The sequence below is a fragment of the Typopeltis vanoorti genome, chromosome 23, assembly GCF_054136105.1.
Source record: "Typopeltis vanoorti isolate ZY-2024b chromosome 23, IOZ_Tvanoo_1.0, whole genome shotgun sequence".
Classification (NCBI taxonomy): Eukaryota; Metazoa; Arthropoda; class Arachnida; order Uropygi; family Thelyphonidae; genus Typopeltis; species Typopeltis vanoorti.
This window is the reverse complement of record NC_143571.1, coordinates 64,606,687-64,621,010: the sequence shown is the minus strand read 5'-3', so window position 1 is coordinate 64,621,010 and position 14,324 is coordinate 64,606,687. Positions and strand designations below refer to the sequence as shown.

The window sequence follows — 14,324 nt, the reverse complement described above, 5'->3', positions numbered from 1 at the left end:
GTATTCCTGACTGCATGCCTGGTCAGTGTTTTTTACCACTGTGCTGTCATCACTGCTTCTTTCATTTAGCAGTTTTTCAAAGTAATTACTCCATACTTCAAGGATATCTTTTTCTCCCGTTTTCATGTCACCTTTATCATCTCTAATTCCTTTTACAGCACTCTTTCGTCCATTCTTAAGCTTCTTCAACAACCTCCAGAATATTTTGCCACCTTCTTGATATTTACTTTCTATATTCTTGCCAAAGTCCTCACATGACTTTTGTTTAGCTAGTTTTACATAGTGTTTAGCATTCTTGCATTTGTCTCTATATTCTCTAAGAGCACAAGCTGACTTATTTGACAGGAACTTTTGATATGCTTTCTTCTTTTCCTTCACTGCCTCTTTAACTTCCTATGTCCACCAGGGAGTTCTGATTTTTTTATCCTTACAGACAACCTCACCACATGCCTCTCTGGCAGAGTCAATCAATGTTTTCTTCAGAGTTTGCCACTGAATCTCCAAGGTTTAATTCCTGTTCTCAAACTCTTTCATTTTCTTTTCAATAATATTTCTGTATTTTAGTCTACGGTTCACATCTGAGAGCTGCTCAACTTTTATTCGCTTTAAAACTTTCTTACATGTTATTCTTTTCAATATGAAATTCAATTTTATCCTGCTCAAGACTAAATAGTGATCACTTCCAATTTCAAATCCTCTGTACACTCTGGTGTCCTGCACCAGGGAGAAAACATCACTATCAACAATAATATAGTCAATGAGACTTTTCTTATTCCTAGCCTCTTCTCTCCATGTGAATTTGTGCACATTTTTATGTTGGAACATGGTGTTAGTAATAACTAGTCCATGTCCTGAGCAGAAATCCAACAGATATTTGCCATTATTATTAGCTTTGCTCTTTTCTCCAAATTTTCCCAAAATATTTTTGTATGTCTCACAATCTTTTCCTACTCTGCTATTTAGATCCCCAACAAGGACCAACTTTTCCTTTTTCATTGTGTCAGTTGCTTTTTCTAAAGCCTCAAAAAATTCCTCCACCTTAGTAGAACCTTCTGTGGGACCATAGGCACAAATGAGTCTCATTGTCCAGTTCCCCATTCTCATATTTGCCCACATTACTCTACTTGAGACTGACTGCCATTCAAGAAGATTAGCCTCGTATTTTGTGTTGAATACTATTGCTACTCCTTCTTTTCGTTGATTGTCATTGCCTGAATATAACATTTTGTATTTATTGCTCAGAAAGATCTCACCAGTTTTGGTCTTTTTTGTTTCAGTCACCCCTATCATGTCGATCTGGTACTTATCTAAATCATCAGCTAGTTCCATTTCTTTGCCATTCAGGCTTCTTACGTTGATAGTACCGATCTTTAATTCTGGTGATGTTGAGTTGGGTTTGTTTTCAGATTTGTTTCAGTAGCTGACTTTTCGCTGTTCGCCCTGGTTCCCTGGCGAAAACAACGGGGGCCTTGTTTAACCGGGCGACGCCCCAACCGGCATGAAATTTTGTTATGTTGTACCATCATTTTTTATTTTGGTTTAACCAATAAGAATACAATTTGGTCGGCTAAATCCCAAATTGCCAGCCCATCCTCATCTGTTCAATATCCAAGTAGATACCCAACAGGGTGCACCACGAGAAGGTGAGGATTGGACATTAGGTCAGAAGCCCTGGTCGGTTCTCCGCATTCCTTTAAAGGCTATGTGGAGGTCTCCTCTCAGTTATATAGCTTTGACCCTCTTTATTATTTACCTTAATAATGTTGTGTCTTTCATCGTATCCTTTTTAGTTTGTCATTATTTTGGTTTTCTCAGAATTAATGTCTAATTCAATTTCTAGTGATTTAGTTGTTAGATCTTCTATCATTTCTTTTATATTGTTTGCAATAATAAGAATTGCATTAGCAAATCTTAGATTTAATTAATTCCATTAATATTGGTCCGTTATTGGACCATTCTAAATTGCTCATCATATGTTCCAATGTTAATGTGAAGAGTTTGGGAGAAATGGTGTTTCCTTGATTTATGTGAAATTTTTTGCTTATTTCATTGAGAATGATATTAGCATTTTTATAAATATATTTTATTATGCCAGTAAATTGTCTTTCAATGCCATAATCTCTAATAGCTGCTATTATTGATGATGATTTTGTGCAATCAAAAGCCTTTTCAAAATCTATGAGGGCCATAGGAAGAGGAAGGTTGTATTCATTGCATTTTTCAATAAGCAGGCTTATTGATTGAACATGATCTATTGTGCTGAGGTTCTTTGTGAAATTAGCTTGTTCAGAAAGTTGTATTGAATCAAGTCTTGTTTCTAATCTATTGGTTATAATTCTAATGGAAAGCTTATAAATATGGGATAACAAACTAATAGGTCTGTAGTTTTCTAGCTTTAATTAATTCATATTTTATGCAGTAAAATAATGTTTGCACTATTCTATATTTGGGGTGTGCCTCCTTTTTTGATTCATTTATTGAAGAGGATTTTCAATTCTTATTTTAGAATATCCCCACCTTCTTTAATCATCTATTATTAAACCATGCTCTCTGGCAGCTTTATTGTTTTTCATTTGTTTTAATGCTTTTCATTTTCAAAGAATTCTAATGGAGATATTGTCATAGTCTATTTTTTCCTATTGATTCTGGAGTTTTCTTTCTATCTTCGCTTTTATACAGATTCATATCTAATTCATATCTAACTGACTAGTCAGTTGCAAGAAGTTGATCAGCCTATCTCCCATTTTCATTCTGAAAGCCTAATCCATATTTTCCTACACGTTTCATTATCGTCTCTCTTGACTCCTAATTTTCGAATTGAAATCTTCCATGACTATTGTATATTGACACTTATCTCCATCTATTGCTTTTTTGACATCTTCATAAAATATTATGAAGATGTCAAAAAATTAAAGATTAAATTAAAATATTAAAGATTAATGACAGAACACATAGATCAAAATAATACATGTTTATAGTCCAACATTTCATCATAATTACTTTCACTTGTTGGACTATAAACTTGTATTATTTTGATCTATGTGTTCTGTCATTAATCTTTAATTTGACAAAAGCTACTCTATCAGACAAACCGTTATAGGTAGATATTTGATCTGAAATTTGTTTGATTACAAGAAAGCCTACTCCTTTTGATCTTGAATCTTCTGGTCCTTTCCAGTAAAGTGTATTGCCAAAATGTAGCATAAAAGACAATTTTCCTCTTTTCTTTTAACTTCTGATAGTCCAATAATGTCTTAATTTATCTTATTCAGTTCATTTTCAAGTTCTTCTATTCCATCTCTTGAGTTCCCAGTGTTCTTACATTATATATTATTAAAGTTGAAGAGTAGTATTTCCTTTTGTGGTATTTTGTCAACAAGCAAATTCCTATAGATAGAAGATAGCTCATTATATTTCCTCAAGTTTATTGGTTACATTTTTTTTTTCATATCAATAATTTGAGAAATATTATTTATAATATTTCCAGCATGGTTGGCTGATTGGTTTGCATATCCTCTCTCCAGCCAAAAGGCTGAGGGTTCGAATCCCACCGTAGGCATGGATGTTTGTGATTGTCTCTGAAAATACTAATTCTTGTAGATAGGCTTATACATTGGTAACACATGACTATTAAATTATTTCAGGAATTTACAACGTATGCTGGAATATTAATTAAAAGAAAAAAATACTTCCTATATTTCGGCAATGTCACATTGCCATCTTCATGGGAACATACAATTATGACACGTGCACGCAGGCACTACACAAAGTAAATGAGGCAGAAGAGAGAAAACTAACACTGTTCCTAGAGTCCTAGAGGTGCTCCTTAGCAGGCTATATTGGGTTGTCTTGGCTGTTGGGCTGAAGTTCTCAAGATGCAAGCTTCCCAAATTTGGGGCAGTCTCATGCACCCAGATTTGTTGAGGTTTGGAAAGTTTTTTAGAGCTGAGGCTGATTCCATGAGCAATCTTTCATATTTAAATGTGGTGGTGTAATAACGTTGTTTTCTTCCAGTGTATTCTGTGACAGGTATCCAGAGCATGATCTGCAAGCCCAAAGTGACTGTATTGGTGACTGGATGTAGTCTTTGTGTTCCGATATCCTGACATTTGCTGTCCTGCCTGTTTGGCCAAAGTAGAATAGTTTACAGCTGCAAGGGACCTGGTATACTTCAGGTAGGTCTAGGGGAAGTGGCTGGTCTTTGGGGGGAATGGATAAGGGATGCCAATTTCTTATATGGTTTGTAACAAGAAGTCAGGTCATATTTTTTTAACATTTTGGTTAACTTTTCAGAGATGCCCTGGATATTGGACATCCCTGATTTTTCTCATTGTTGTGAAGGGGGGATTGTCGTTAACTGTTTTAATATTTTTTGGATTTTTTGGGGGTTGTAGCCATTGGCTAAGAAAGTGTTAAGAATGTGGTTTAGATCAGTGGTTAGGGCATTGTCATCTGAACAGATTAATTTTGCCCTGTTATATAGTGTTTTTATAACCCTATATTGTTGTGAGGGGGGGGGGATTGCTGGTGAATGTATCTGCCTGTATGGGTAGGTTTTCTGTAAATAGAGAAAGCCAAGGAGCCATCAGGCTGGCAAGTGATTAGAGTGTCTAGGAAAGGGAGACTGTTGTTTTTCTCTTTTTCCAAGGTGAACTGGATTCTGGGGTGTTGGTTGTTTGCGTGTGGTAAGGAGCGGAGTGTATCTGAGCCATGTGGCCAAATAGTGTACACATCATCAACGTAGCATAAAGAAGTTGGCCAAGGGCGGGGAGAGTGGTGAACCCATGGCTGGGTTGTCTATAGAGGGGGACAGCCATGGGTTCACCACTCTCCCCATCCTTGGCCAACTTCTTTATGGAGACTTTTGAAAAGAAAGCCTTAAACTCAGCCACAGAAAAACGAACTGTTTGGCTTCGCTACATTGATGATGTTCACTCTACAGCAGTAGAGTGTACATGGCTCAGATACACTCTACTGCTTCTTAACACACTTAAATAACCACCACCCCAGAATCCAGTTCACCTTGGAAAAAGAGAAAAACAACAGTCTCCCTTTCCTAGACACTCTAATCACTCACCAGCCTGATGGTTCCTTGGCTTTCTCTATTTACAGAAAACCTACCCATACAGGCAGATACATTCACCAGCAATTCCCCCCCCCTCACAACAATATAGGGTTATAAAAACACTATATAACAGGGCAAAATTAATCTGTTCAGATGACAATGCCCTAACCACTGATCTAAACCACATCCTTAACACTTTCTTAGCCAATGGCTACAACCCCCAAAAAATCCAAAAATTATTAAAATCAGTCCCCCCCCCCCCTTTCATAACAAAGATTACACTAAATTCGTCACCATTTCCTATACCTGGGGCACCTCTGAAAAGTTAACCAAAATGTTAAAAATATATGACCTGACTTCTTGTTACAAACCATATAAGAAATTAAAATCCCTTATCCTCTCCACCAAAGACCAGCCACTTCCCCTAGACCTACCTGGAATATACCAGGTCCCTTGCAGCTCTAAACTGTCCTACTTTGGCCAAACAGGCAGAACAACAAATGTCAGGATATCATAACACAAAGACTACATCCAGTTTCACCAATACAGCCACTCTGGGCTTGCAGACCATGCTCTGGATACCCCGCCACAGAATACGTTGGAAGAAAGCCACGTTATTACACTGCAGCAAATTTAAATACGAAAGATTGTTCATGGAATCAACCTCAGCTCTAAAAAAAGTTTCCAAACCTCAACAAATTTGGGTGCATGAGACTGTCTCAAATTTGGGAAGCTTGCATCTTGAGAACTTCAGCCCAACAGCCAAGACAACCCAATATAGCCTGCTAAGGAGCACCTTTAGGACTCTAGGGACAGTGTTAGTTTTCTCTCTTCTGTCTCATTTGCTTTTTGTAGTGCCTGCGTGCACGTGTCATAATTGTATGTTCCCATGAAGATGGTGGTGTGACATTGCCAAAATATAGGAAGTATTTTTTTCTTTTAATTAATATTCCAGTATAAGTTGTAAATTCCTGAAATAATTTAATAGTCATCTGAAAATACTAGTGGTGATGTTGGGTGGTAGATGGTGTTGGTGCAGTTGGTGGAAACAGAGTTGTAGAATAGGTGCCCTCCCTCTGAGTCCTTGAACTCCCTGGAGGTGTCATGTAATAATAATAATAATGTTTATTAGCATTTATGCATTATAGAATGTTAATTGTTCTTATTCATGTTTCCTATTATAGGTTATTTTATTAGAGATAAATGATGCAGTGCAACATAAAATTGAGCAACAAACTCTTTTTGTTGTATGTTGTTGCAAGAAAATTTTGACTTCGACATCTTTGAATTCTCTGTTTCTGATGCAGCCAGAAATGCTGGTTAGTACTTTTTTAAGTTTTCATGTATATATTTATTATCATAAAAGTAAAAAAAAAATACAGTAATATAAAAATTAATGATTTGAAATTATATTTATATTTTTGTAAATATAAACGTACAATATATGTAAATTATGTAAAAACAAAATAAAGCATTTAATATAGAACACTTATATTTCGTGATGAGTTTATCATCACGAAACAGAATATTGCCAAAGAGGCTTGTTACAGTGTGTGTAAAAAATATATAAAGAGAAAATTAAAAAGAAAAATTAACTAAAATAAAAATAAAAAACAGAACATTTGCATAAAAAGTTACATATGGATTATATTTATAATTAATAGATTTGTGTACAGTAAATGCAAAACTGTATTTTTTAAGGAAATTACAACATAGGCTAATATTAATTAAAATAAATTTATTTAATACATTTTTGGCAAAGTCAAATTGCCATTATCAGAGAACAAAATATAATAAGATATATGCACACAAGCACTATACTAAGTAATGAAGATGAAGCATGTCATCTGAAAGTAAATAAACCTAAAGTCCTAAATAGGGGCCCCTGCTGGGCTAAATTGGGCATCATCCTTGGCTGTTGGCTGAAGTACAGAGGATGAGAGCTTCCCAAATTTGGGGCAGTTTCAAGCAACCAAATTTGTTGAGGTTAGGTTAGTTTCTTAGGATAGAAGGAAAAGTTTCTAGGAAAGTCTTTTCCATTTATATTTGCTGTGGTGGAGTAAAGTGGTTTTCTTTCATCATATTCTATGGTGTGTGTCCAAAGCATGGTCAGCAAGTCCTCAGTGATGCAAACGGATATAGTCCTCATGATTAGTAATTCTTATGTTGACTATCCTGCCTGTTTGGCCATAGTAGGATAGTTTACAACTACAAGGGACCTGATAAACACCTGGCAGGTCTATGGACTATGGCTTATCTTTAATGGAAAGGATAAGGGATGCTAATTTTTTATATTGTCTGTAAGGGGTTGAAGGTTGTATTATTTTAAGATTTTTGTTAGTTTTTTGGATCTGGCACTATTTAGGGCTTTAGGCCTACTCCCAGTTGACATGCTTCATCTTCATTACTTAGTGTAGTGCCTGCATACAGGTATCTTATTATATTTTGTTCATTATTAAATAAATAAACCTGTGACACACACACACACACACACACACACACACACACACACACACACACACACACACACACACACACACACACACACACACACACACACACAGCTCCAGAAATACAATTTAAATCTACTAGCTACATAAAAATTCTTCTTTGCCAAGGTAGTCTGCTTTACATAAATATTGTTACAGGTGATGTTTTTAAAACAAAATGTTATGATGACAAAACAAAGTAATGCATTCCTAAATTCTTACTATACATTACACATAATTATACAGAAATGTGCTTTTTTTTTAACATATGCCACAACACAGCTCATCATAAATTCATGTTGTGTTTTCTTTTGTTTCTTGTTCATAATGGAGAGTGAATTTATATAATTTATCCAAAATAATAATTTCATAGGAAAGAACAAGAAAGTAGATAGCACTTGCTGTTGAGTCAGACTCACTTTTCACAATGCACTAAGTCACATGATCCAGTCTTTGACTTGTCTTTGTAAAATAATTTTTTTTTAAATAACAGTATTAAAAAGCATTTTCATTATGCAAAATGTTCACATATTTAGTTATATATATGTTATATATTAGTATATATATATACATATATACTAAGCTAATTCATGTTTTGCTATAATAAGTTTCGAACATTACTACACTGTATGTGCTCACCAACTTAAGAATTAAAGGTATTTGAAGACTAAGATGTACTACAGTATTTAATTTGTTTATCATTACAGGTTTATTTTGTTAATGAAACTGTGTTGTGAAATCTAAATTATTTTTTTGAATATTATATGTCATGCTTATTGTATATATGTGTCATCATCATAATACTAATTACGGGTATAGGCCATATTGGTCTATGCCCGTAACTGTTCTGGTCTCATTATCCATTCAGTATCCTTTTTTGAGGTCTACCCTGCCTTCTCTTTCCAGTTGGCTTATATTTTAATATTTGTTTAGGGTATCGGGTGTTGGCCATTCGGTTTATATGTTCAATCCATTTTTGTTTATAATTGTTTAGTTTTTCTTCTGTTGATTTTGTTTTTAGTTCTTTTAAAATGTCTTCATTCCTTTTTTGATCTAATAATGTGTATTTTGCAGTTCTTCTCATAAATCTCATTTCACTTGTTTTTATTCTTTGTTTATCTTGTTTGTTTATTTCCCAAATTTCATTGCCATATAATAATGTGGGCACTGGCAAAAGTATTGTATATTTTCGAGTGTGTTTCTTTTTGTACTATATTTGGATTGAGTGTTCTATTTATCAGGCCTATAATACGTAAAAATTTTGAAGTTTTTAATTTTATGTCTTTTTCTCCTTCATATGATATTTCACATCCAAGATAACTGAAAGTGTTTATTATAAATTCGGCTATTATAGCCTGTTTTTGTTTAGGAGTGACCCTTATTTAAATACATTGGCTATCAGTACTCAAGGGGTATATATATTTAGGGCATTATTGGTAAGTATAGAAGGCAATTAAGGTAGAATAAAAGAGGTGGAAAAAATTTTTGGTACATACCTTTATTGATTCTACGATGTCTTCCACTTCCATGATCTCGCGGGAGGTTGCTTACAAGCAGGGGGGGAAGGAACGTGGGGGTGTGTTTAGACGCGGGAAAATAAGTTTAGATAACCCAGGTTAATATTAATAATATATATATAAATGTATACATATATTATTTTGAATTAGGGCGCATTTTTGTGTTGGGGGGGGGGAAGGGGAGGAAGGATAAACACTATATGGCAACTGGGGGTGGGTTAATAGGGTGTGGAGCCGTTTCGGTCGTGATGACCATCCTCGGAACTTTGTCGGAAATGAGTGTAGGGCTATGTCAGGGCAAAGTTGCAACTACCTAATAAAGGCATTAGTTGTCGCTATATGGCTGGAGGCATGGTTTAAATTGTAGATTCTGGATTGTCCAACATTCGGAAATTAGGTAGGGGCGGTGGGCGTTGATAGAATTTTCATCGCATCTTATGGCAATAGTTTCGGATATTCTTAGCATTATTTCGTTGTCTTGTTTGTCTATAATTATGGCCTTGTCGATTTGGGGGATATGTTTTAGTTCAAGGGCGTGAGCTGCAATCTCAGTCTTCCCTGTACTCTGTGTTTTATTTTTCTTTTTGGTGTTGCGATGTTTTTTTGTGTTCAGATGTTCCAGAATGGGAATATTGCAATCCCTGAAGTGCTCTTGTAATGTAGTCCATAGGGACCTAATTGTGAAGCTGGTGTAGGTGACGTCGCAATCCTCTTGACAAGGAAATTTGTAGACAACGTTGTGGAGTTTGAATATTTCTTTGTGTGTGAGAGATTTTTTAGGTTTTAGGAGAGTTGCTAATTTTTGGTTCATGGTGAATACTAGCTTATAGTCTGTGTTTTTGAAAATGTATTTGTAAGCTTTGTATGTGTTTTGGATGTATGGTAATTTGATGACCATACGTGTCGGGAAGTCTGTTTTGGTTGTATTATCGTTATGACAGGATTTTGCCATATTGTTCGCGTAATTTATTAAATGTGTAGGATAGTTGCAATTTTTGAAAACCTGTGTTAAATATTTTAATTCTGTGTTAAGATAATTGCTGTTGGTTGAGAATTTGTAAGCATTGATAAATTGTGATAGGATGACAGATTTTTTGACAGAATATAGATGATATGAATTGAAATGGAGGTAATTCCTGATATGTATGGGTTTGTGGAATATCTTTGTAGCTATCTTGTTATTGCTTCTGATTAATGTCAGGTTTAAGTCTCAGGTTTAAGTTTTAGTCTCCTACAAGAATACCTCCACAGCTCCTTTATCTAAATTTGTTGCAAAACTCATCAAACCACTACTAACAACGTCCATCTGTATGATCAAAAATACGGATGACCTTTTCTGGAAAATAAATAACACTACTCCATCCCAAGATGACATCCTCACCTCATTAGATGCAACTTCATTATACACAAACATGGATGTCCCCAGGACATTAGACATTGTGCACATGTCTAATACTCACAGAGGACCACACTCTACACACACGCACAAAACTAACACCAATTGACATCATCAGCTTGATCAAACTCACAATATCTGCAAACTTCTTTAAGTTCAACAACTCCTTATATGTTCAAATGTTCGGTCTCCCAATGGGCCAAAACATAATTATTCCTGGTACACATTGAATCACTTCTACTCCCCCCCCCCCACATCACCTTTTATGGCAGATACATAGACGATACTCTATGCATTGGAAAACCCTCACACATCTCCGTTTTACAAACATCCCTCAACAATTACAGTAACAGACTACAATTCACCTTAGAAACAGAACAAATCCATCAATTTCTTAAACCTGACATTAATCAGAAGCAATAACAAGATAGCTACAAAGATATTCCACAAACCCACACATATCGGGAATTACCTCCATTTCAATTCATATCACCCATATTCTGTCAAAAAATTTGTCATCCTATCACAATTTATCAGTGCTTACAAATTCTCAACCAACAGCAATTATCTTAACACAGGTTTTCAAAAATCGCAACTATCCTACACATCTAATAAATTACGCGAACAATATGGCAAAATCCTGTCATAATGATAATACAACCAAAACAGACTTCCGGACACGTATGGTCATCAAAACACATACAAAGCCTTACAAATACATTTTCAAAAACACAGACTATAAGCTAGTATTCACTACGAACCAAAAATTAGCAACTCTCCTAAAAACCTAAAAAATCTCTCTCACACAAAGAAATATTCAAACTCCACAACGTTGTCTACAAATTTCCTTGTCAAGAGGATTGTGACATCACCTACACCGGCTCCACAATTAGGTCCCTATGGACTACATTACAAGAGCACTTCAGGGATTGCAATATTCCCATTCCGGAACATCTGAACACAAAAAAACATCGCAACACCAAAAAGAAAAATAAAACACAGAGTACAGGGAAGACTGAGATTGCAGCTCACGCCCTTGAACTAAAACATATCCCCCAAATCGACAAGGCCATAATTATAGACAAACAAGACAACAAAATAATGCTAAGAATATCCGAAACTATTGCCATAAGATGCGATGAAAATTCTATCAACGCCCGCCACCCCTACCTAATTCCGAATGTTGGACAATCCAGAACCTACAATTTAAACCATGCCTCCAGCCATATAGCGACAACTAATGCCTTTATTAGGTAGTTGCAACTTTGCCCTGACATAGCCCTACACTCATTTCCGACAAAGTTCCGAGGATGGTCATCACGACCGAAACGGCTCCACACCCTATTAACCCACCCCCAGTTGCCATATAGTCTTTATCCTTCCTCCCCTTCCCCCCCAACACAAAAATGCACCCTAATTCAAAATAATATATGTATACATTTATATATATATATATTATTAATATTAACCTGGGTTATCTAAATTTATTTTCCCGCGTCTAAACACACCCCCCACGTTCCTTCCCCCCTGCTTGTAAACAACCTCCCGCGAGATCATGGAAGTGGAAGACATCGTAGAATCAATAAAGGTATGTACCAAAAATTTTTTCCACCTCTTTCATTCTACCTTAATTGCCCTAAATATATATACCCCTTGAGTACTGATAGCCAATGTATTTAAATAAGGGTCACTCCTAAACAAAAACAGGCTATAATAGCCGAATTTATAATAATAGTTTTAAGAGGAGTAACACGGGGGTTTTTCCCCAGAATCTATACTGAAAGTATTTATCTGTTGTTATTTTATTATTAATGACTATTTTGCTTCTAACTGGAGTTTGTCCACAAAATGCCATTGTTTTAGTTTTATCCGTGGAAATTTTCATTCCAAACTGTTCTACTATAATGTTTAAATTATATATTGCTCTTTGTAAATTGTCTTCCTTATCTGATATTATTACCTGATCATCTGCAAATAATAGCATATTTATTTTGTTATTCTGGGAAATTTCTATACCTTGATTGTTTAAGGTGTTTCATTGTATTAATATTTCATTAATGTAAATATTGAAAAAGGAGAAATGAAATTGGAGACAGAGGGCATCCCTGTCTTACTCCTTGGTTTATAGATTGTTTTTCAGACAACTTTTCATTTATTTTTATTTCATTATCTTTATATATATTCAATATTGCATGTAGTCAAATATTAGGTATATTTATTCTTTGTAATATATCAAACAGTATATATCTTTTTACTTTGTCAAATGCTTTTTTATAATCTATAAACAAAAGATGAGTTTCCAAATTAAATTCTCTTCTTTTTTCCTAAGTAGTTTTAAACAGAAAGCTGCATCCATTGTAGAGCGTCCTTTTCTAAATCTATTTTGACATTCCAGTAATATTTTTTCACTATATATTTTTAGTTTTTCATTAAGTATTCTGCTATATATTTTGTAGCATGTATTCAATAAACTAATACCTCAGTAGTTAGCAGGTTTTGTTTTATCCCTGATATAATATCCCTTAACTTAAATAAGTTCATGTCGCCTTTGGCTCTTCATATAATTAGTAATTTATTAGGACACCTTGGCAATTCTCATAAAAGGGATGTAAGTTCTGTTCGCTACAAACTTGGTATCATTAACTAGGTCTACCTACTCACTGATGAGACCTCAAAAAAGGTTGAAACCGGTCTGGGTAGTGACCTTCTCTCATAATGTTGAACAATAATATAGCTCCTAGGAGCTAAGTTCACATTATGGGTAAGTATCAAGAATAGTGATCAGAGCTTGCTCCACCCTTTCTAGGAGTTGCCTCAGCTTGCACTACCTAAGGGATCAGGTGCTGCACTATCCAGGTATTTGCTTACGCTTGGAATCGTCGAACTTTATAAAGTTTTTATATTCGGCATGAAACTCTTTGAGTTTCTTATTCGGCTAAGAAACAATATGGGATATAATATCCCTTAACTTAAATAAGTTCATGTCGCCAAATCGAAGCCTTTGGCTCTTCATATAATTAGTGTTTTATATATGTTTGATTCTCTTATTTTTATCATGTTTTCATAATCATGAACTGCGACATCTGTTGTATGACATGAACTACAGCATATTTTTTCAATACGAATCGCATCCACAAGAGGTTGTAAGCCTGACAAGTTTCAGCATATCGTAAACTTACCTTCACTAGCTGATATGTATAGTAGGAATTCAGTACATTATCTGTGTTAAAGAATTGGCATTATCAAAATTCTTCTTAATAGAGTGCACATCTGCTCCAACACTGATGAAACTGGAGAAGACTATCAAATGAAGGTTTCAATTGATGATCCACCATATCATAGATATATACATGCCTATCTCTAACTCCATTTCTGTATGTATATTAGTGGAATCCCAGAACCAATTTCAGGAATCCTGAGAAAATATAACCTTGTACATACCTTCTTTCCTGTCAATAGACTGGACTAGATTTCTCCTTGTTATCTTTCATCCAGGATAAACTGCCTAGATTTTTTTCTCCCTCCCTGCCTCAGTGTTTACTAAATTCCTTGTTATTGCTTTCTTTCATATTTTGGACAGACAGGTTCTATAGAGAAGATACTTCAGAAACATCATTCTTACATCTATTGTAAGAAATTCCACAAGTTTGGTTGATTCCGCATTAAGTTGACACAGATCACAGAATCTTTTGGTTGAAGATTCATCCCTATGTAGTCATTTTAAATTTGAGTGCTTATTCAAAGAGAGTGCTGAAGCACTACTATGGGGGTTGTTTGAAAAGTTTGGCAAAAAAATAAGTTAAACACATTTTTTTGGAAGAAATTACTTTATTTCTCAACATAGTCTCCTTCAAGGT

General features: G+C 35.0%; 1 protein-coding gene across 2 annotated transcripts in view; it reads left to right on the top strand.

Annotated features, from left to right (window-relative positions):
• The window catches only part of LOC150093914 (unhealthy ribosome biogenesis protein 2 homolog), a 393,653-nt gene that overhangs the window by 15,515 nt on the left and 363,814 nt on the right, over nucleotides 1–14,324 (top strand). For both annotated transcript variants that reach the window (XM_090412865.1, XM_090412866.1), the window contains exon 4: nucleotides 6,250–6,384. In XM_090412865.1, the coding sequence (XP_090268991.1) occupies nucleotides 6,250–6,384 (135 nt within the window). The remainder of the gene's footprint in view (nucleotides 1–6,249; nucleotides 6,385–14,324) is intronic.